This window comes from Phlebotomus papatasi, chromosome 3 (genome assembly GCF_024763615.1).
Source record: "Phlebotomus papatasi isolate M1 chromosome 3, Ppap_2.1, whole genome shotgun sequence".
NCBI lineage: Eukaryota > Metazoa > Arthropoda > Insecta > Diptera > Psychodidae > Phlebotomus > Phlebotomus papatasi.
The window spans coordinates 30,866,061-30,890,462 of NC_077224.1; the positions used below are offsets into that span (position 1 = coordinate 30,866,061).

A 24,402-nucleotide genomic window follows, 5' to 3' on the forward strand; every position below is an offset into this window, starting at 1 on the left:
GCTGTCCGACGATGTTCTCAAAGCACAGATACAACAGCAAGATCAACCACCAAATTTTCAGAATAGCAAATCAATAAATCAATGAAGTAGAATAAAAACCAATAAATTTGTGAAAAATTTTAACAACATTTATTTATATACTAAAGTGGATAATACAATGTATGAAAAATAATGTACAAAATAAATAAATAAAAACAATATAATACAACATATTAGTTTTTTACAAAAAATTAAAAGCCAAATGGCTCAGTCTTAAATTCATCCAGGCAACGCCTCTTGCTCAATGTGAATTGTACCCTTTTTTGTGCTGGGCCGGACAGGACCTTAAATCTTTTCTGGCGGAATATGCGAGATTTATAATCAATGCTCAGTGCCTCAACATCCCCAAAGACAATCGACTTCATTGCATTGAAATCGAGATCCCTTTCCACCTCATGATTCATAGTGATCCCCTTTGCGACAATTTTGTACGAGTACGAATTCGTAGAGGGGGAAAAGATCTTTAAGGCGTAAGTTTTTGGCCCACAACTGACATATTCGTCAATGAAAGAGCCCTCACCGTAATCTACTAGCTCATCGGTGAGCTCCCCCAAAAACTTCCCGCAGCTTAAAGGGTTCTCTTCGCCAGAGGGTACCATAAAGATCATAGAATCTGTGTCGCAATAGAGGAGATTTTCTCCCAATTTTGAGAGGACAGAATATAGTTTGATACGGGCGTTCGTGGTAGTACATATACCGACGCCGAGATTGACATACTTTGATGCAGACTCAGCTTCAGCAATGTACTTCCACGAAACAAAAATCTGTTTGTCCCCGACGGGATATAAATCCATTAGTTGAATATCTTCAGATCCAATTAATGCATTTAACTCCTCGGGAGAGTTGCAGATGCTAGTCTTTGTGAAATTTTCACGCATGATGAATCTTCCCCAAAGACTATTTAGCACCAGTTTGGTGAGCAAACGCAACCCTTTGTTGACACAGATTTTTTCCTTATCTAACTGTATACCCTCCTTCTCAAAATATTCCCGGATATATTCCTCTTTTGCCTCATCAGATTCTGTTCCCGATGGCCACCCACTTGACTCTTGTTTGATTTTGAGGAAATTATCCACAAAATCGGCAAAGAGACCCCTTTCGTTAGTGTCCCGGTTGTACTGCATCGTCTGGTAGGACCAAACCTCAAATGCTTTGATAATTTGGTAACCATGACGGACAGCCAACCGTATTTCATCTAACGACCAGAAACCGGTGAGGGCTCTTTCATCATCCGAATGTGTGCACCGATCAGTGTTAACCATTTCTGTGCATGTTCTACAGAGAGGGAATATTAAACGGTTATTGCACCTGTACGGCAAGCATGGCAAATACAAGTTTCTTGGGGGTAAAACTGTGCATTTAACCACACCGTCATGGTTTAATATGTCCTCTGGATTTTCGAAGGTTTTGATGATACAGGGATGGCCAACAAAGTATTTAGAGTATTTATTGGCCCAGGGGTAGAGTGATGTAAAATCATAATAGTATATTTTATCCCCTGGGCCACATTTTTGATACAGTTTAAATACCTCTGTTCGGCCCCCATACACCGCACTTCTCAAATCAAACCCTGCGTCGATAATTTCCTGATTTTTATTTAACGAATCTTCCAATTCAGGATTTGATTTGAGAAGTCTTCGAAAATCACACTCCCATTCCGAGACCAAATTGTAGCCCATATCTTTTATACGCTGCAAACGAGTCAATGTTGCCTCATAACGACTTTGTATAGTGTCGGTTTTTTTATCTGAACATACATAGCTTCTATTTAAGAAACATGTATGTCCATGATAATAGCAACCCTCGAAACTATACACAGTGTTTGTGCTGTCGTCAAATCCATCGACTATATAATGTGAATTTTTCAACCGAACTTCATAGCGAATATCTTTTCCTGTATTCATTTTTTGATAAACGAGCCATTTCAATCCAATCTTGCTCTGGAGTTTAATATAGCTCGAGCTGTAATTATTCTTAGGCGTGATAGAAAGAGTTTTCGGCTGAAGATAATTCTTTCTATACACCTTCATTACAGCATCGGCCAGAGTAATCGCCTGCAAGAATGGATTGATTCCGGTGGTATCTAAAAACGAATACATGAAATTTAAACACCCGAGCTTAAGAATTTTGACGTCTTGGTTACAGTAATGAATCAACTCTTTCCGGTTATCAAATGTCTTGTCTTTATTGGCATCGTACCACGCGCGGAATTTTTCGTATCGATTTGACGACATTGACTCTATTGCATACATTTCTTGTGGGGGATATTTCCCAACATAATTCATATTAGCCGAAGTATTAAATCTATAAGGGTACTCTCCCTTTTCGCAATCACGAAGCCCGAAACTTGCACTAAATTTAGACAGTGCAAAAGGGATGAAACTCAGAGAATCTAAGAATACAATATCTCTGATCTTCACGTATAAAATTTTGCACCCTGTGAAGATAGGGTTGATCTGCTCATCCCTCTTGCACAATTCCTCCAGAATAAATTGCCCATCATAGCTTTTGGCATTGTGAGCAATTATTGCTGAAGGAAAAGGTCTAAATTTGAGTGCGTGATCTACAAATTTCTTAACACACGACCCGGAGCTATCATTTTCAAAAATTTTGATTGATGGGCTACAATTTTCGCATTCAGAATCGGACTCTGGAGACTTTGCACATAAATGGCAAACCTCATGGGCCACACATAAATTGGGAATATGGTCAGAGAAACCATTTTCCTTCTCTACAAGTTCGCACTCGAAATCATAAAAAATTATCGAAAATTCTTTAGGGGGTGCTTTTTTAAGGGGTTGAATGTAGCAGTAATGGGGACAGGTTACTTTTTTGTAGCAAATATTACATAATGTTGTAAAACAACTATGTGGCTCATCTGTTTTGTATATCGTATCACAGTCTTTACAACATTTCACCTGTCCACATGTGCCATTCTCACTATGAAAATTGAGGCAGGTTTCACCAAGGAATCTACGATTGCAATTTAAGCAATCAATTTTCTCAGGGGTATTGGGACACGGAGGGCTATTCCTGCAGAAACTACATTTTTCGGGGCATATATGGCTGTTATTATAAAGATGGCCACAAAATTTGCAATCATATTTATAATTGAAAAACCCCCTTAAGTTTTTTATGCAGAAGAAATGTTTCTCAGCCTCGGAATAAAATAAATTTATAATATTATCAATGTTTTGTTCCGTTTTTTTGGTGGAGAAAATTATACTTTTGAAGTCATTAAGTTTGTTATAAACATTTACTCTATACCGGTAGTCTTCTTTTTTAACAAATTTCTGAATGAGATCCAAATTATATTTCCCTTCATTTGAAGGCTTTATCCCGAGGCTGAGAACAAATTTCTCCGAATCTTTTTTAAGAGCCTTCGTGTACCTCTGGTACCGATAAATGATCCTGCCCGCCTCAGCACTATTAGTTAAAAGGGACTTACCCACAATGAGCGATATCGGGAGACAGTTATTCTGGCTATTGGGGAAGTCCACAGAGCTCTTGTTCTTGAAACGGCGAATGTTTTCAGTAATCATTCCATCAGGATTGTAGTTCCTGCCACGTCCTTCGGCGGGGTGAAGCAAATATGCCCTCACTTGCAGAGCCTCAGATGAGTGGAACATTGATGTACTTTGATGGATCTGAAATTTGCATTGAAATATTTTAGATAATAATATACTATCAGATAAAAAAAAAATTAAAATGCTTCTAAGACATACCTTTTCCATAATGTCCAGAATTATCTCTGAAGTGAGGGCATTCAATGGCCTTTTTCCGATATGAAATCCATTTTCCGTGGGTTCTTCTGCTACAAAGATCTGTAAAATAAATGTATGCATTTTAAAAACCCCCTTTTGTGTTACGGTTGATGTATGAAATTTCTCAAGGGAATAAAAATATTTACCTTCAAAATCACGGAATCAGCATCAGATTGGGATTCTTTCTGTATCTCCCTAATGAGAGCATCAAAGCCTCCCTCCAACCAGTCTCCTGTCGTAGAATTTTGGGGCCTGTTCAACTTGAAGTTGATGATCAGTTGTGTGACCTTAAAAAATTCGCTATAATTTTTGGATTTAGCGAGAATTTTAAGCAATGATGGCTGATCATCTTCTTCTACACCATCAAAGGCCTCAGTCCTTGGGGATGCAGTATCCACGATCCCACCTCCTCCAGTCTGTACAATTGGGCCTTGGTTGATCGGAAGATTTTCCTCAGGAACATTATCTTCCGAATCACTCCCGCACAGATCAATTACATCGCACACTGAGTTACACTTAATTTTGGAATCAATGGTCTTAGAACAGCCGGGGATCGCATCATCCAGTTTCCTCTTTTTCACAGAGGGTTCACTTATCGGAGTATCTTTCCTGTTAAATAGGATAGTGCACACACGGTCTGCCTGCGAAGAGGATCCCTGACCATGAACCATTGCACTTCTTAAAAGAGATCGTTTTTCTTCTTCACTTAGCACAACACCATTCTTCACAAGGTCTTCAATGCGCGAAATTATTGCATCTAGTAGGATGCTGCTTCCTTCCTCATTTAGCAAACTGAGGAGTTCCGCAACACTTTTTCCTTCTAACGCATAATTTATAAGATCAACGACTGATCTAGTTTTCACTAGAAGAGCAGCCACTTTCTCTACACTAAAACCTTCGATTCCACTCATTTTAGATAAAAAAAATTCCGTAATATAATTTACGCGGGGCGCGAGAATTAAAACAATTGAATGAGTTGCTTGGGTACCTAAAAGTGAGGACAAATTGATTTTTCCCCTGTATTTATAATATAATTTCGCCCATGAATCGTTGACCTGACATTTTTTGCAGCATTGCAATTTTCAATTTTCCCATCATATTCCAAATCACAAGAATTGCATATATGAATCATACATTGCACTCTGATCGAGAGACATAGAAAGAGGAAAAAGAGGATCAAATTCAGCTCGCGCACGTGTGAAATGCAGCGGATCAGTTTTCGTGGAATTTTTTGTCTATTCTGTTTTCCTCGATGATGATCTGCATAATTGCACTTTTGGTGGGAAAAAATCAATCGGCGACGAAAAATAATTTTACAATATTTCTCATTATGGTGAAATTATTGACCTCATCGTGGACTTTAGCATTTTTCCAGCCAAGGTAGACGAAATTTAATACCAGTTGATTTTTCGTGGGAAAGAAATTATTTTAGCAAATGTGCATAGAGACCGAGGTTTCTTGTAAAGTGAATTTGTGTTGAAGCTCATTAACTCATCTGGTCGTCTAAGGGATAAGACAATCTTCACGTCTCCAGCTACATCTCTAGATCTCTAATATCTTCAATTTAAAAAATGGTAAGATTTAATATATTAAGCAAACTTCTATACCTGCGAGTTCATTATTTCATTTTGCTTGAGATTTCAAATATTTTTTTCGTTTTATTTTCTCACAGGATCTTAAAGCTGCTTTTACCAGGGCTAATACTGTTACACCAACCAAGTCGGCCACTTCACTGGAGGTGGGGGAATATTTCCCAATTGAAAGGATGGAGCGCAGAACAACCCGTTTCGGGGAACAGGTCCTAGTTACATTTACAACGGGACAAAAGGTCTGGTTGCCCCAATCATTTTCAAGGGAGCTGCGCGACAATGTTATTTCGGCTATACAACCTGGAAAATGGGAGCTGTCCTTCCAGGGGATGCAGCTGGTGGGCAACCGTTACACAAAAGCCCGTTTCGATGTGAGGGCCGTGGCTACAGGCGTACCTTCTCATCAGGCAGATTGGGGTGATGATGATTTCACCCTTGTTGAGGAAAAATCACCGGCCCCCTTATAAATGAGTGAAATAAATGCATAATTTTTGCATAAAATACAATTCTTTTAATTTCCTCCTTTCTCAATGGAACTCCATTTTTTCATAGCATGTCTTCCCTCAGCGTTGAACTCCACATTTTATCCTCGATTTTATTCTCTTAACACTGCGTTTTATTGTGAAAGGTGGAAAATGTATATATAGGACATGACATAAATTTTAAGTATTATTCCCGAATCAACCTCTGCAAGATGATTAAATTCAGAGTCCCTTTTTCAATTATTTTGGCGGGACCTTCAGGATGTGGAAAGTCTACATTTTCCACAGACATTTTAAGAAATCTTAGGAAGATAACAGACACAGATTTCGAGACAATACTCTGGTGCTTTTCCGAGCACGGTAGTGTAGGAGATCTCCCGAAAATTCCCAATTTAAAAGTATGTAAAGGTATTCCGGACAAAATAGGCGCAAATGATAAATCCCCAAAATTAATTGTTATCGATGATTTGATGACAGATAAAAAATATGAATCGCGCATCTGTGATCTCTTTATTAAAGAATCACACCACAAAAATATATCTATAGTTTTTATTTGCCAAAATATTTTTTATCAATCTCGATTTTCTCGCACAATATCCCTGAATGCGAAATACATTGTGATATTTAAAAATGTGCGAGATAAATCTCAGTTTTTTCCATTGGCTCGTCAGTTGCATCCCGAAAATCCAAATCATCTCCTGAGTGTATATAAGGAATGCACTAAACAACCTTTCGGCTATCTCATGATAGATTTAAATCAGGAAACACCTGATATATTCAGATACCGTACAAATATTTTCAACAAGGACTTTTGCGAGTGTTTTAGCACTGAAGAGGATTTAAATAGTCATGACGCGTACAAAGACTGTAAAGAAGAAGAAGAGGAGCTCCAAAAACCCTTTTCAGAAATTGAGGGAAAACAAATATATTTTATACACGCTTAAAGATGCCCCGAAAGAGATGAGAAAGGCTATTATTAAGCACTGTTCACCATCCACTATTAAAGCAATACAAGAAATTATCCATAATACTTTGAATGGCAATTTGAAAGTTCCATCAAAATCTTTTGGCAGGCTAAAAAGATATAAAAATGAGATGCGAAAGATTGTCTGTCCAAAAACCTCTCAGTGCTCCAAGAGGAAAATACTAATGCAGAAAGGGGAAGGTTTTTTGCCAATTTTAATCTCTACATTGCTATCAGGTGTTATTGGTAGACTAATATCGCCATAATGAACAAGAGCAAAAAGCCACTGGAAAGATTCATTATTATTACTCCTGAATTATTTAAAGAGTTAAAACCCTTTATTAATTTTGAAAGGAGCCTTACATCTCTAGACCGAGAAATTTATAAAATTTTATCCAACAAGAAGATTAATAATGTCGATAAATGGTATAGATATCGGCAGGCGCTAATAAAACAATCTGATTTGAGACGAAAAAAGCCAGCAATTCCCACGAGAAAAAGTGAGAAGGAAAAAGAAAGATTGAAAATGCCTACTTATTCAGTAGGCACCCAAACACGATATTTAGGACCTTCAAGTTTGAACAGGACTAATGTTACTTCAACAGGGGGTGAAATGTTTATCGATGATGAGATTCAAGACATTGCACCAGAGGGAATGCTTCCTGAGAATGATGAATCTAAAATCGATTTTGATAATAATACTTCCATGGCTGGAGAAGAAGAGTATTATGGATCAACGGATCTTGTGGATGAAGATATCTTTGAAGGATTACCAAGGGATGTTCAACAGCAGGTTTTAAAGAAAATTTCCAAATACGATCCCGATCCATCTCGCAGATCAGCAATCCCCAATTCATTTACAATTACCGGACTTGATGGAGTTGTCTACAGTATTCCTACTAAGAATTTAGCTGGAGGTAAGACACCATCGCCCAAACCAATTGCTGTGCCAAAATCCAGGAAGAAACACCCCGCGCCAAAATTATCCCCAAAACGCACCCGTGGCTATATAAAGAAAAATGCAAAAGATTCATCTGGGCAAACACAAATTGATTTCCCATCAAGAAAGAAGATACAATGGTCACCACTCCAGTAGATAATGAATATCTAAATCTCAATAGCAATTATCTATATGCTAGACCAGAAAATTTGTACAAAAAATTGAAGCATGATAATTTCAGTAGACGTGAAATTCAGAATTATTTGCAAGAGCAAGATGTATATTCTTTGCATTATCCAATAAATAAGAATTTTCCAAAAAATAAATATTTTGTTTCAAACATTAATGAATTGTGGGAAATTGATTTGGTGGACATGAAACTGTACAAAAAATTTAACGACAATTACACTTTCATCTTAACAGTGATTGATGTGTTTTCTAAATTTGCATATGCACGCATATTAAAGACTAAATCTGCTGAAGAGGTTACAAAGGCTTTTTCTCACATAATTGAAAAGAGTGGAAACATCCCCGAGAAAGTTCAATCAGATCATGGAAAAGAATTCAAGAATTCTGTGTTCAAAAAATATTTGGAGGAGAAGAATATTGCACAATATTTTTCTTACAACCCCATCGTAAAATGTGCAGTAGTTGAACGTTTTAACAGAACACTAAAGCAATTAATGTTCAGATATTTTACTCATAAGAAAACGAGCAGGTATATTGATGTTCTCGATAAATTAATAAATGTGTACAATAGTTCTTATCACTCCACTATAAAAATGTCTCCCGCAGATGTTTCAGAAGAAGATATTCCTACATTGAATAGATTATACAGAGAAAAGAACAAAATTTTTGTACAAAAGTATGGCAATAAGCGGCATAAATTTCAAATTGATGATCTTGTACGTATTGCAAAGCCTAAGGCTAATTTTGATAGAGGATTTCACCCCCGTTGGACCGAGGAAAAATTTTACATTGATCGCATAATTAATAAATCTCCATTTCCCATGTACATTCTCCGTGACTATAAGAATACGCCAATTTCTGGTCGCTTTTATGAGCAACAATTGCAGCAAGTAAGAATCAAGAATGGACACCCTCCAATAGAGAAAATTATAAAAACCCGGGGTTTGGGGAAAAAATTACAGTACTTTGTAAAATTTAAGGGTGATAACACCCCCCATTGGATCAATCAATCTGATCTAATGAAACAGCATGGCATCGCTTGAAATGAGAGACGAGTTTTATTTAACTCTTCTCAGCAATTCCTCACAGAAATATTTTCCAAGCAATACACTTGCACATTTCCGGACGAAACTGCCGACTAAGCTTTTCCTCGGTGACGACTGGGTCGTTGGACTCGCTGAAATTGCATTCAATGTCGCTGAAACAGCTGATGAACGTACAAAGCCCAAAGTAATAAAGCCAAGAACTATATTGATTCATAATGAAAAGAGGGTTAAACCCACGAAAATACCAATTCATGCAACGATCACCCCTTTTCACAGTTTACTTTTTCTTTTGAGAAATGGATTCTCATTAGAAGAGCCTCCACGTGATGAAATAATTCTTGGGGCCAGTTTAGAGGAGAAAAATTTTGATAGTCGTGTGAAAAGCGTCATAGATGAATTTACAAAATGCTCCACAATTAAACCAGATTCTGTTAAAATAATTAATACTACAAAAGATGGTGGTCCGTCAGAACATATCATGGAAATTGAATGTGAAGGGCCTGATTATTCAGTAGGGCAAACATTTGGATCTCATAATTCAGAAACCCCTCTAACTACAATAACAGTTCCTGTGGGTGATGGGGAGATTAATGTACCTCTGTACAAAGACAATTACGAATCAATCGAAGAAATTATGAAAATAATATTGCAAGAAATACCTTATAAAGAATTAAACAGAGAAAAGCTTTTGGACATTTTGCATAATTCTCAATCACCTCCTATTGAGAGAAACATCAATGAAGATGAAATTGTAACATCAACTTTTCATCCCTCTATAACACCCCAAGCAGTTCCACCAAATCATACCCGCGATTTAATGTTTGTCTATTCAGACATTATAAAGCCTCAATTAGTGAGTAATACTTTTGCAAGATGTTTGAGGACAATCCTATTGATTCAAAATAGTGAAATTTATAAATCTTTTAATGCCATACAATATTTTCCTCTCGAAAAAAACAGTTTTGATACAATAGAAATACTTATAACATCTCAGAATGGAGAAACATACAATTTTCAGCCAAGCTCTACACCGACAATGTTAGTGCTTCATTTTAAGAGGAAGCTGAGATGAGATCTTGCAAGGGTATAAATACATCTGAAATTGCAAATTTCTACACTCTATCAAACATGGCTAGCCTTTACACGTCGTATTATATGAAACAAATTGGACACGGAGAAATTGGGAATGTATACGTTCCTGATTTTTTCGGTGTACAGAGAGGAAGAGGTCTTGGGTCAATCCTTGGAGGTCTGATGAGATTTCTAAGACCATTATTTATGAATGGATTGTCAGCTCTCAAGACACAAGCTGCGAAAACTGGTGCTCAAATTCTAACTGATCTTGGTACAAAACCAATCAAACAGATTTTGTTGCAGCGTGGTACAGAGGCCCGAGATGAGTTGAAGCAGAAAATTATTAAAAAAGTACGAAATATGACTGGGGAAGGTATAAATACCAGATCTCGACAGAGAAATCCTATTCTTTCTACATCATCCTTACCTTCAGGATCTGCAGGAACAAGTAAAAAGCATAATATTCTCCACAAGATTAAATCAGCCATTTCAAAGAGGAAGCGCAAATTGAAGAAAGTGAAATCGAATAAAAATCAAAAACCGCGAAATTTAGACATTTTCTCATAATGGCAGAGTACAAAGAGTGCATGAAGAGCGAGTTGGATATTTTTCTAACACCTCCTGTACAAACATCCATTCTACGCGCCGATGAAATCTCTTATCAACCACTGGCAAGCCTCGAGAATCCTAAAGTTATAGAATTTTACTCAGTCGCGCATGGAGATTGTTACCGAGATTTGTCTTCAATCTACATCAAATTTAAAATCCAACTCCTTAAGGAGAATGGCGAAAACTTCAACGAGGAGGATGTGGAGCAGCCAGGAGTTGTAAATAACATTCTTCATTCGATGATTCGTTCTGTCTCAGTTTCTCTAAATGGGAAAACAATTTCCCAAAATGAAGGAGACTATCATTATCGAAGCTACTTTGAGACTCTTCTAACCTATGGAAAGGGAGCAAAAGATACATTTCTACGCAATTCTGGATGGATTCGAGATACTGGGGGTATGGAGGATTTAAGTTTTACCAACACTGGGTTTACTGAAAGGAAGAATTTGTTTAAAAATAGCAAAGTAGTTGAAGTTTTAGGGAAACTGCATTGTGACCTGTTTAATCAACCCACATTTCTAATTAACAATGTAGATTTGCGCGTAATTATCACTCTTGAAAAACCATCATTCTTTATCTTATGCAATGAAAGTCTGAACCCCCAATTTCGCGTTCATGAAGCCACCATGTACATGAAGCAGGTGACTCTAAATCCTAACATATTGTTTGCACACAACAAGGTTTTGGAACATAAAAATGCCCAATACCATTATAAGAAAGTTGAAATTAAAACTGTTACAGTCCCATCAGGGTCAAACTCTATAAATCTAGATAACATTATTCACGGAGTTTTGCCCCGAAGAGTAATTTTTGCTATGGTGGATAATCTAGCATACAATGGTCAAAAGTCTAAAAATCCATTTAACTTCCACCATTACAATGTTTCAGATTTTGCTCTTCTTGTCAATGGTACACCTTATCCTGTACAACCATTGCAAATGAATTTTGCTCAAGATCAATATGCGAAAGCTTATCAAACTCTCTTCACGGGCACAGGGATTCATTATGATGATAGGGGCCATGAGATCACTTATAAAGATTTCAAGAATGGCTACTTTATTCTTGCCTACGATCTAAATCCCGATGCTCATTCACAAGGGTGTCTTTCTTTGTTAGATCAGGGCTCAATTCGTATAGAGGCACGTTTTTCGCAAACCATACAGAACACAATTACTTGTATTGTATATGCTGAGTATGATGCAAAGCTTGAAATAGATAAGAATAGGAACATCATCTTGTCATAAGAAAACCAGGAAAATGTTATAATAAAAATATTTTTCATGTAAAAATGATTTGTTTTATTATTAAAAATAGAAAATTCCCACAGCAATTAAAAAAATCCCACGACAATTAATCTGCAATCCCATATGACACAGCCCGTGCCAATTTTTTGCTATCGGATGCACTCTTTAAGTGTGGCTGGCTCACAGGAGGGCTCATATGTCCAGACAGCTCGCGCAGTAATCTGAGATCTTCTGTCTCTGCTATTTTTCCCACCAAGTGACGCGCGCAATTATTCCCACGGGGCATGTGTATGTGTATGAAAATGTATGCATGCATGGGAAATGTCTATACGGGATATCTATGCATGGGTGACGTCAGCCTGTGGACGATGCAACGGTTCACGATTCAGCGGGAACCCACCAACATGCCGCCGTGGCCGAGTGGTCTAAGCGGTGGTACACATTACGTTTAAGACTTTAAGTATCTGTCGGTTCAATCCCAGGTCTCGGCCAAAAAATTTTCACGTCGCGAAAAAAAATTACGGGAATAGTTAATAATAGGAATAACAGAGGGCGGGCGCGCACATAGAAAATAAGAGCAGCGGTCGGTAATAAAAATGGCGGACAAAAATAAAAATGGCGGTCGGAAATTAAAAATGGCGGATAAAAATTAAAAATGGCGGATAAGCATTCAAAATGGCGGACAAAAATTAAAAATGGCGGACCATAATTCAAAATGGCGGACAAAAATCAAAATGGAGGATGGGCATTCAAAATGGCAGCCCATATTTCAATTTCGCAATCACAGATTCTAAGACATTATTTTAACAGAAATTTCTGAATTAATTTATCAGTATAATAACTTAACAGTTAGTAAACGGAAAAAAGAATTTAAACAATACTTCAAATTTTACACCAGTTTCTATTAAAATGATTTTGTATTAATCACAACCTTTTTCTTTAATCATTATTGTTTATGCTGAAAAATCGCATTTCACCCAAATGGTGGTAATTTTAATGCGAACAAAGCTATATTTTTATTTGCCTTTCTAACGTACCTATCAAGTCAGCAAGAACTTTTTGTCCCAAAAACCACACCATCTAAGTCACTTCTCCCCTTTATCTTTTCAGGAAAAAAAATGATCTTCTGCTTTGCTGAAGTAAAATTATATATTATTTATATACAATCATACAACCATGTGTCTGCAAACAGTTGGAAGAAAAGTTTTGTCATTAATAATTTATAATAACCATCACCAACAATACGAAATGCTCCAACCTTACCATAACAGAATTGCTCTGTTATTGTAATTTTATTCAATAGGTAAAAGGATGCTCATTGAAAACCTTCGTGTCATTTGTATACATAGAATTTTTAAAAGTCAGTAATTATAGTGAAATGTTAATGATCAGAAGTCATTAGTTTTGATAATGGATAAAAATATTTGCATCCTCGTCTTCAGACACAATGCGAGCTGATAAAGGAAAGGTTTATCAACGTTTGTGGAAACTTTGGAAAAGTCACGAACAAAACATTTCGGATTTGAATAATTATTAAGTTCATAACAAACTCATTAACCTTCTATATCTATATGCAGAGAAAGTGAACGTTAAAAAAACAAACAGTTTAACGAATATTGATATTTTTTGTTATTTTTTCCATTTGTATCAATAGGTATAACCAGTGTAACACAATACACATTTTAAATCAATTGTTATCGTTACATTACGATTTCATATTGTTATTTATTTTGTGTATGTTTTGTTGGAAATATATTGATTTTAGAATATCTAGAAAGTGCTAAACAGAATATCATTATTATTTTGCTACAAAATTTAAAAATAATTTTTACAACAAAATATCATTTGTCACAAATTATGGTCTAACGCAAACGCACTATATAGCAAGAACTCTTTAGTTGAAATCAGTTCAAACTTGATTGAGATTCCAAGACTTTCCCTCCGAACCCAAACTTATCTAAATCAGTGCAAAAATATGCTCTTTAGAGACTCTTAAACTTTTTGATCTAGAAAAATCGCTATTGCCAATATTCAAATGAATTCAACTGTTTTCGAATATGATACAATGTAGTTATTTCTTAAACAAGTTTAAATATGAAATAAATCATTTGATTTGTTTTATAGACACATGTTTTTGCAGGACAAGATGCGAGAGAAAAATTAAGGTAAAAAATGAAAACTCATGATTCTTGAGTCGATCTATATCTGATCCCCTGCCGCTCTGAATATAGATAGGGACGTACGCTTGTGTCCCTTTCCACATTCAGAGCGGAAATTGCTAGTCGAAAACCCCAAGTCTTTATTTTTAACCCTTTGGTTTTTAGCTCTGGTAACAGATGAGCGCGCGAAAAAAACCAGTGATAAGCCTAGATCAGCTTATAGAGGTGCGATTCCTTCATTGCAAATTTGGATTGTGACAAACCCGAACGATATTTATACATAAATAATGCAAATTTCGTTTGATAATTCTTAAATTCTAAATTTCGCGTCCCACATAAATTCGCGAAAAATTTGGCGACCCCTGAAAATTCGCGAAAAATTTCGCGACCCGTGAAAATCCGCGAAATTTTTCGCGACCTGCGAAAATCCACGAAAAATTTCGCGTCCCGCATAAATTCGTGAAAAATTTCGCGACCGGCGAAAATTCGCGAAAAATTTGGAGACGCAAAAATTCGCGAAAAATTTGGCGGCTCGCGAAAATTCGCGAAAATTTTCGCAACCCTCGAAAATCCGCGAAAAAATTTTGCGTACCTACGAGAAAACCTAGAAAAACCGGTTTTAAACCGGTTTAGAACCGGTTTTTCAAAAAAAAATAGCATAGAAATCGTCGTACGCGCAAGTAGATATATTTTTATGAAGATATCTCTTTCCAAACCGGAGATATTGAGTACTACGGACGGCCGGCCGGACCCGAAAATGGCGGACTACCATTTTCGGCATCAAGGATGTTCAAAACATATACCCTGTGAATTTTCAGTTCGATCGGAGCACTTTTAGGAAATCGGAGTATCACAATAGGTGTGATTATGAAGGAATCACACCTAATAAACAAACATTTTAACGGCATTTGTCAAAAATTAACCGATTCGTGATAGTGGAAATTTCGAGAGTTGCATAAATATAGTGATTTATTTGTCTCGCAGTGAAATTCGAGTAATAAAAAATTAAAATATAAAAAATCACATGATTCAGAAAAATTATATAAATAAAAATAGGAAAGGTAAAGGAATGCTCGAAGAAAAAGAAATTTCATTATTTTTTCTTTAACAACAGACGCATACGCATTGCGGTGTCAAAAACTTTGACAAGAAAATTTGTGCTCTTACCCCTGAAAAAAGGGGTAAGAGCCCCCTGAAATTTACCTGAAGGGTAAATTTCACCATAAATAAATTTCATAAATAATTTATCTGAAGGGTAAATTTTATCACTAAAATTCTCTTTGAACAGATAAACAGTATTACTTAATAATTATTTAAAAATATGATAATTGCAATTCGTCATAACTCTCAGAATAGGAATATGTAAATATGTCTTTCTAGAGTTCAAGTAATATAATCACGAATATCCTGAAAGAGATACTTTTTGTTGAGATTCGTTACTGGAGTCCGACGTAAAGCCCGACCTACTCCGATCGGGCTCTAACTTTAAAAGAATACGTTTCGATACTCATAGATCAAGGTTAAAATTAATTTTAGGTTATTCGCCCAGCTGTCCCTTAGTAATTAAAACGCTATTAAAAAGACAAAAACGATAAGAAATATAAACTGACAACCATTAGAGATGTAAAAACTATTCCCATACCCCATAAATCATTTTGAAATACCCAAAATTTTATTTCACAAGGATTCAGATCCTTTAACTGAAACAGAATTCAAATTAGAATATTAGTAGGGGAACGTTCTCCCTTTGAATGTTCATGCCTTCGAATAATGTCAATTTCTTCTATTTTTCTTAAGAGATTTACACATGATAATCACATAATTATCAATAATTGATGATAATCTAACTAATATTTAATATAAATGTATAAGTCTCTTAGGAAGACAAAAAGTAGATTCACATTATTCGAAGGCATGAACTTTGGAAGGGAGAGCATTTTTCCCTATTCTGGATAATAATTTTAAAATGGCAATAATCACCGTTTTAATTGACGGAATTTTATCTGTGATAACACAAACAAAACGATATAACAGAAGCATAAGCACTAAAATCAGAAAGTCTTTTTCCAAAATCCCATTTTCAATGTACATTAAAGATTATATTATGTATTACGAAAACTCCAATCTTCTAGTGATAAATCACACCTAATTCTCTGCCTTCTTTTACCCGTGTTTCAGAGTAGAGGTTTAGCTCAGTTCCTGAAGATATCAAAATCATAAAATTACAATAAATTTTAATATTTTCTCAAAAACTAATGTGTGTTCACGAAATATTGTAATAATAATAATAATAATAATAATGTTGGCACAACATTCCATGAAGGAACTAGGCCTTCCCGCAAGGGGATTTCTAGACATGCATTATTATTTTTTCTTGTACGGGATGAGGTTGTCAGTCCCATGCCCGTGGAATCAAGTGCAGTGAAGCTCACTGGATGCAATTCGAACATCTTTAACGCCAGAAAAATTTCTGGTGACCTAAATATTGTTCCAAAGTTGTTGTGTTAAAGTATTGTTCGAAAGAAAATATTTCAAAATCAAAAACTACATAATATAAAAAAGGAAATTATTTTTAAAACTTTATTTCATTGTAGATTACTTAGACACTGATTTTTTTTAATTTAAGTTTTTGATTAGCAAAATTTCGTAGCTTCTTCTTGACTCCTCTCATCAAGGACTTTACAAGATCATCGGGCAATTATATTCCGCTTTTTCTTGAAGTTTTCTTTTTATAAATAAAGCAGTTTGATATAATATTAGGTCTAATGATGTTAATTCATTAATTAATGATTTTAACAGGATACATTATCCAATGGATGGTTTCCCGTATGGAAAAATTTATATTACAAAATATTCATAATGTTGGTTGTACTTACAAACTTTGGTAATTATTGAATTTCATCTTAATTATTTAACGCTATTTTAGCGGTCATTTCCTTCTGTGTCTTCTGAATTTAAAATATTTAAAGGCAAGTCATTGGGTAATTGTAAGTTATAAATTATCATAACTGATATTTTTAATAAGCTACCTCGGCGTATTTAAAACTCAGAATATATGTAAATTCGATTATGAGTTAAGTTTTTGAATAAAAAATTCATATACTTTATAAATTATATCCAGTTTGATCGACGCGATTCTTTGTCTCCTGAAATGCAATTTGCAATTAAATTTGCATCACTTTGTACGCATTCAGAGTTATAAGCACTCCGAGATTCTTTGTGAAGAATCTTAGGTAAAATAAGCTTTTCAAGACTTATCATCACTGATTTTGTGCTGAATAAGAAAGAAAATGTTTCAGAGTTTCTTTTAGAAATTAAATGTGATAAATCCAGTAAGAAATTTATTTGCATACACAATCTCTCTGCAATCTCAATTCATGTAGAATTGTCGCGGAAATTGAATAAGACTGTAAGACTCTCTTTTTTCATTTCCGATCTGAAAGAGATCATAATGCTGAAGATATACTCTGAATTCAGAATGTGATACGGTGCGTCTCACATGGTAATAAAATGAGAGGGTAAGAGGAAAGCGATACTTTTTCATATATAGCAAAATCTCTCACTCTCCCCTCTTTCAAATACGCGGTACGTGAAAAAGGCTGAGTATTTTTTTTCTTATTTTCTGTATTCAGCTAAATCGCCAGAGATGTGTAGAGAAAAAGCTCAGAGTGAGGAAATTTCTATTGAGAACACTTTAACGTCTTTTTTGTTGCCTTCAGAGCCTTCAGGAGCGACATAAAGGAGCAAACGTTGGTATAGTCGGCAGCAATCCCTTAACCCTTATAAAATATTAAAACTAAAAGGCTTTTGCATTCGGTGCGTGTTTGAATAAATAAATCACAAATTTTCGAGATTGATATACGAGCTTTGAAATATTATATCATGTTCTACACCATGTATTGCCTTTCTTTTTGCTCACCCTCTATCATCTCTCATGTCTGCATTTCTGTGTCTCTTCCATACATTGCTTTTGGCCTATATAGACACTTTTTTGCCACATATTTATTTTATGCTTTTTTGCATATCATACGCCGAGCTGAATATTGAAAATAAAATGTGTGTATTATTTGCGTCACACATGATTAATATTGCGGGATAGTTGAGGATTTGCAAAAAAATAATTATGTTGCAAATTCCCAAAAGGGTAAGGGGAACACGATGAAAATAATGAAAAAATGGTCATGCAGTAAATTTATCGGTTAACGATTGCCCGTTAATAAATTTAAATACATTTTCCCCATACTTGTAACATACCCGATTGCACGCGCGACCCTTATATCTACATAGCTTTATATTGTCCAAATAATTTATTACGTTTAATTTAAGCTCTATATCCTATAATTTATGTAAATTAATTGTATATATGATTTTATTGCTGTATTGGCTGTATCAAATTTTGCATTTGGGCTGAGTTACACCAACTTTGTATTATTGACGTATCAATATATGAAAATTTACTTACCGCACGACTTTCCACAAAAGCTTTATTGTTTAAATTAGTACCGAATATGAGTAAAATCCACCACATAAAATTTGCCATGGTTAATGCCCAAAGAGCCTTTAAAACAACCGTTCACTTTTTTTAAGAGACACGAATGTCACTTGAATGACAGAAAGTGTTTAAAACGTACGGAGCACAGATTCCGAATACCAAAGGATCAAAACACGGTCAGAGGAGCGTCTTCACCGGACAATAAAAGCAACCGTTGTGATGAAGCTTTCACACGACTAAAGCTCACTGCCGAGGAATGTACTGGCGTGTCTCGCTTTCTCCAACTGCACAGGCGCAGAAAAAATGTTGTGAAACTGTTTTTGCCCTCTCCTCTTTGGCAAACCCCTCCAAGCCCGAAAAAAGGATAGAAATAAATTTCCTTGTTTCCCGAAATTTTAATCGAACATAAAATGCATTTAATATTGATTTTCAATTTTGCTAATGGAAACTATAAAAAGAGCTAGAAGAGAAATTTATAAGTTATTTATTCGACTCTTTCACGATAAAACTTTAAAAGCGTTCTATGGCTACACTTTGAGACACTATATTTGTGTCTCTTTCGTTGCAGTAAAAGATGTTCTGAAAAATGAGATAAATACTGAAAGCATTTTTTGGCAATTGCAAGCGCATGAAAATTAAGCATTTTTTCTTACACATCTTTTAATCCAATTCAATATTACCCTCAAATTCCTAGCGATATTTTTTATTAATTGTGTCCAACTAATATCTGTGATTTCGAATCTAGGATTAAATGTACATCACAATAGAAATCGCCCGTTTTCTGCAGATGTACTCTGTATCTATGGGCTCCTTTGTATAAAGAATATTCTGCGCAAACGACAAATATTGTAGAATTCACATTCAGTGGCAATATGTACACTCCCAACAATAATTTCTTGGCCAATATTGAATTTACTATGATAAATATTTAAGGTTTGTCGTAGACTTCTTATAAAACCACAAAGAGTTTAGTGAAAATTTACTAATGTCTAACTTGCATATGAGGTTTAATTTCATGGAATATTGTGAGAAAAAACTAGGAATGCATAGGAAGAGTAAACAAATATTTTTAAATTAATATTCGTATTGTTGGATTAGTTTACCATCATTTATGCTGTTAAATATTGGAAATTGGAAAAATAACATAAAGGGGTGACAAAGTATCCTACGGTTTACGAAATCCTTGAATTTGTGACAGAGTTGCTATAGGGTAAGTGTGCCAAATTCCAGCCAGCTTGCAATTCCGGCCACCTTTTTTGTTCCTCGAATTTCCATGAATTTTTAGTTTTTACATGCTCTAGAGATTATACAATGCAAAAGAATGACAAAAAATGTAGCTTCGACAAACGAGATGACGTGAAAAAGACATTGAAAGAATTCCCTAAGGGCAAAGAACTATGAGAAATAAGGTGGCCGAAATAGGGCACCAAATCTATCTCTACATTTTTATTCATTTTAAAATGTATTAAGAATGATTTTAGAGTAAATAAAGACGATAAACAGTTTACAAGGTTCCAAGCAACACTCCTTAAGAAGAAGGAATTACAAAAAAAATCAATTTTTATTAAAAATATTACATTTCAAACTTGAGACTTTGGCGCTTGCATGCAACTATGCCGAAATTTGGCACACTTACCCTACATCAAAAGTATTTTCGAATTGTTTACAATTTACCGGATTATTTTTGTCGGAAATTCCAAGACAAATTTAGAATTAGTATGAGAAATTCGTTCATTAGAGTCCCTTTAATACTTTTCACCTTGAAAAATTTGCGATTGTATATATGTAAAAGAAGAATTATTATTTTTATGTAATTTGTGGCATTCTGTTCTATTCTACGTCAATATTTAGTGATCATGTGTAATGAAGGTTTTAGAGTAAGGGGATGACGATTAAACAATTAATAAATCTGACAGCAGGCAAACGTCAACAATAACTGGTAGTCAATATGTGTAGAGAAAAAGCTCAGAGTGAGCTTTTTCTCTAGTGAGAGAAAGTATAAGGAAAAACTATCCTACCCTATCTATACATGGCGTTGCAAGGCAATCTACTTAGAAATTATACTCCAAACGTCTAAACTGAACTGGTGTATGAGTGTACGGATAACCCTGGGTAAATTATGACGGTTAACAGGGTGGGGGTGTATAATTAACGGGTAGTTACAATTAAATACTCCCGATTCAAATTTATGATAATATTATTTAAAGTTGATAAATCGTTGAACTTAGGACACATTCAATATCTTTAAAGTTTTTTTTAGATAAGTATTTGAAGTATTTATCTTACAATATGACACGACTATTTAAACTTGGGTGGTGTAAAAAGTAACGGAAGTGTATCTATGTTATCTACAGCCGTCTCTCTTTGATACATAGCCCCAACACGTATGGATATGTAATGTGCTCCTTTGAAGGAAAAATCATTGGCGTGGTTACAATGTAGATATATTTTTGACAAGTTCATCAGGTGCAGAAAATACTGAGTTCAGTTTTAGTGCATCGTGGCCCCCACAAGGGGAGCACGCGACTGTTTTACAAGTATTTTATTTCTCATTTTATCTCCTTTGTAATTCTGCATGCATCTAATGCATCATACAGGTAATTTCTATACACTGATAATTGAAAAATTTTCAAACAAATTTTTTGTCATTCTTTTGCTAAAATTCTGTTATTGCTGAGAGAATTAACTGCGGAAAATAACAAAATTTGCAGTAAAATACTGTGCAATTAAATTTATGAATGTATTGATTGATGTATGATTTATGAAAAATCATTTGAAAAGTGTAAGTGATGATTATTCGAGGTGAAACCTAGGAAATTGATTTTCCGGTTACTCACATAACGTGGAAAAGTTCAGTGTTATTGATAAGAAAATGTCTGTTGCTATTTTAGTAGCAGACATATATCGTAAAAATTAATGTAATTTTCCACTACTTTAATCTTCTGCTCCATTGACAGAATCGCATGATATTGATTTATAAGAAAATACCGCCATTCTCGTGGAAAATTGGACACAGAGTGTATGCTATTTATCACCCAGCTCTGTCTCTATCGATCGACCGTGACCCACTTTTCACACTGCATTGCTTACCACGGATAATTTTGCAGTTTTATAACAATTCACTTTTGGTTCCATATTAAGGAGCATTGCCTCCATGTATAATATATCCGTATTTTTTGTATTATACTATTACTCAAGTTACGAATATGTATATAATTTTCAATAAAGAAAAACTAAAATGCTTTTTTTCTTAATTTTTATTATATTTAGTATGTATTAGATCTATACCAGTAATAAATACTTATTATTCTAGTATTCTATAAACTTATACTGCCTGAGATACTTCAAAGACGACTTGTGCTTACAAATCGGAATGAGTGAAATTTGTAATTCGTGCAAATTCGAGTGTTTATTTGGTTTTTAATAATCACATCTAACCAAATGTTAACAAATAACACAAAATTGCCCATAAATGACTATGTAATCTTAAGTTGGTAATATGGAAAAAATTTTAACTTTACCTCTCTAAGAAAAAAATTCTTTATTTTTTATTATTAATATTGTTATTATTATTATTATGAAAAACGAAAATTCACGATTTTCATTTTGATTATCTCCGTAGACATTTTATTTTACTCATCATTTTCCTCGAATTATTGTCCAATAGGCTACAGTCTATGTTAAATATGAACTTCTGATTGAAATTCATTTGGCTTTACTCACAATAATACAATACTTTTATTACACATATGAATTCTATTCAAAACGTCTTAACCCTCTAACGGTGTTTTCTTTAATATCCAAAAAAGTAGTTAAATAATTTGGTCTAGGGTAATTAATGGTCCACTGAACTCAAAAATACCATCCATTCTTCATTATCTATTTCCGTTTGGGCGCCAGGTGAGAAAAGGTAAAGACCGCCTCCAGGCGGCCATATCCGTTTAAGGCATAAAAAGACTGAAATATTTTTATTGAAAAATAGGTAACAAATAGTAAAATAAATGAATTTTAAACGTTTTTTGTGGATGAATGTTGTATGATTATCTAAGAAATGATAATTTTTAGGAAAAAAAGTTTATAATTTTTATAATTAGACGTTAATGAAGTTCAAGGTGTTTCAATGAGACTGATTTTCACCGAATAGGTCACAGATCAGCTATGAAAACGTCACCTTCTTGTATAATTTGAAGGTCCTTTGAATTACATTGCTCATCTTCTGGTTTTATTTCACGATCTGGGGCATTAAAGGACGAATTAAAGAACTCATCATCACTGTTGAAGTCTGCTTCTTTGTCAATTTCGCTTAATTCGCAGAAATCGACCATTTTACTCATTCTGGACAGTCTTCGTGTAATCTCAATTGTTTTCCATGATTAATATATTGCAAAATAATAATATATTTTACAAAAACAACCAAAACAATTAAATAAAAAAATCGATAATTTTTGAAAATTTTACCCTTGAACCGATAAGACCGCCCACAGGCGGTCTTCCTTTTTTTCTTCTAAAACTCTTACTTCTAGTTTTTTCACACTTATCAATTGAAATATACACACTAGAAGAACATATCTTTCAGGAAATAAGATTCTTACTACAGTTAGATTACTTTAAAACAATCTTTTTTGCACTTGGAAACGCAAAATGTCGCGAGCGACATTTTGTAGTTTTTTCTCTGACCTGTCACACAAAACTGAAGATTGTAAGCAAACGAAAGGTCAAAATGAGTTCAGCTTCAGAAAATAAGTTAGTAAGACTATAATTGAGGACACTGTAGATATTTCAACTTCAAATAAGTAATATTGTCGCAGTAAATGCGATTTATAGAATGACCGCCTGGAGGCGGTCTTACCCGTTAGAGGGTTAATTACTGTGCTTCGTTTTTAATAAGAATAGATCAACAGTTCTATTCCATACTCTTTCAGGTCGACTTATAGAAATATACAACTCCGAGAGATATAATTATTCCTAAGTTCGATCTCCATGACTTATGCCAATTTGGTGGTCACTCGAAGTTCGGGTGATGAGAAATTTAAGTTTTTCACGGAATAAAATATACAACAGCATATAAGAATTCGTCAACTTCAATCATCTTAATTGGGAACTTCTTCTCTTGAGTGTATTATATATGTTTTAAAATATTTTAATTAATAATTAAATTTACGTAATTAATCCAATTAGGAGTTTTAAATAAAAATCACCTAATTCTACTTTTAATTTTTTTCTCTTCTAAATGATTGTTTAATATTTATAATATACTCTGATTCAAATATGTAGCAATTAAACTAAAATTTGTGGACCAACTAGAGTTAGACGGGGTAATTCGAAATCATTTCTATTTTAGAATTTTGAGATTTTCTCACTGTTTCAGATAGTTAAAAAGGAAAAGAAAACCACAAAGAAGTATAAGGCTTTACAAGTATAAGGCATCGTTATTTTTGTCTTTGGCCATCTAAAACTGTTAGGAAATCTCAAAGTTCCAAATTGGTCATGATTCCAATTTACCCCATCTTACTCTACTTCCTAGAGATTGTGAAGAAGTCTATCCATAACCTCCATCGTGGTTCTCGGTGGCGCAATAGGCAAGACTGTCGGTTCTTGGGCGGATAGATCCTCGTCTTGACTCACAGTTTTAAATTCTAATCCCGCTCGGTGCAAAAACCTCAGGAGACATGATAAGTTATCATTGATAACTTCTTCATTTCGACAGTATCGACTGTCTATTCTGGAAAATTTAAACTATAGTTGTGTTTCTTGTAGCTAATGCAAATTTTTATCAACAGTCACATTCTATTAAGAATGTCACATAATGCG

The 24,402-nt window shown here is 34.6% G+C and overlaps 3 protein-coding genes across 4 annotated transcripts in view; 1 reads left to right on the forward strand and 2 right to left on the reverse strand.

Moving 5' to 3' along the window:
• Window positions 1-19,110, reverse strand: part of LOC129807609 (uncharacterized) — a 142,425-nt gene extending 123,315 nt beyond the window's left edge. Inside the window, exon 1 of the mRNA XM_055856989.1 lies at window positions 18,562-19,110. Coding sequence (XP_055712964.1) covers window positions 18,562-18,639 — 78 coding nt within the window. The 5' untranslated portion in view covers window positions 18,640-19,110. The remainder of the gene's footprint in view (window positions 1-18,561) is intronic.
• Window positions 1-24,402, reverse strand: part of LOC129807616 (protein pelota) — a 232,813-nt gene that overhangs the window by 126,496 nt on the left and 81,915 nt on the right. The window lies entirely within an intron of this gene.
• Window positions 21,030-24,402, forward strand: part of LOC129807613 (monocarboxylate transporter 12) — a 37,604-nt gene continuing 34,231 nt past the window's right edge. The window contains exon 1 of one of the 2 annotated variants that reach the window (XM_055856994.1): window positions 21,030-21,188. The gene's annotated coding sequence lies outside the window, so the exon portion shown is untranslated. The remainder of the gene's footprint in view (window positions 21,189-24,402) is intronic. The other variant, XM_055856997.1, reaches the window with a different exon arrangement.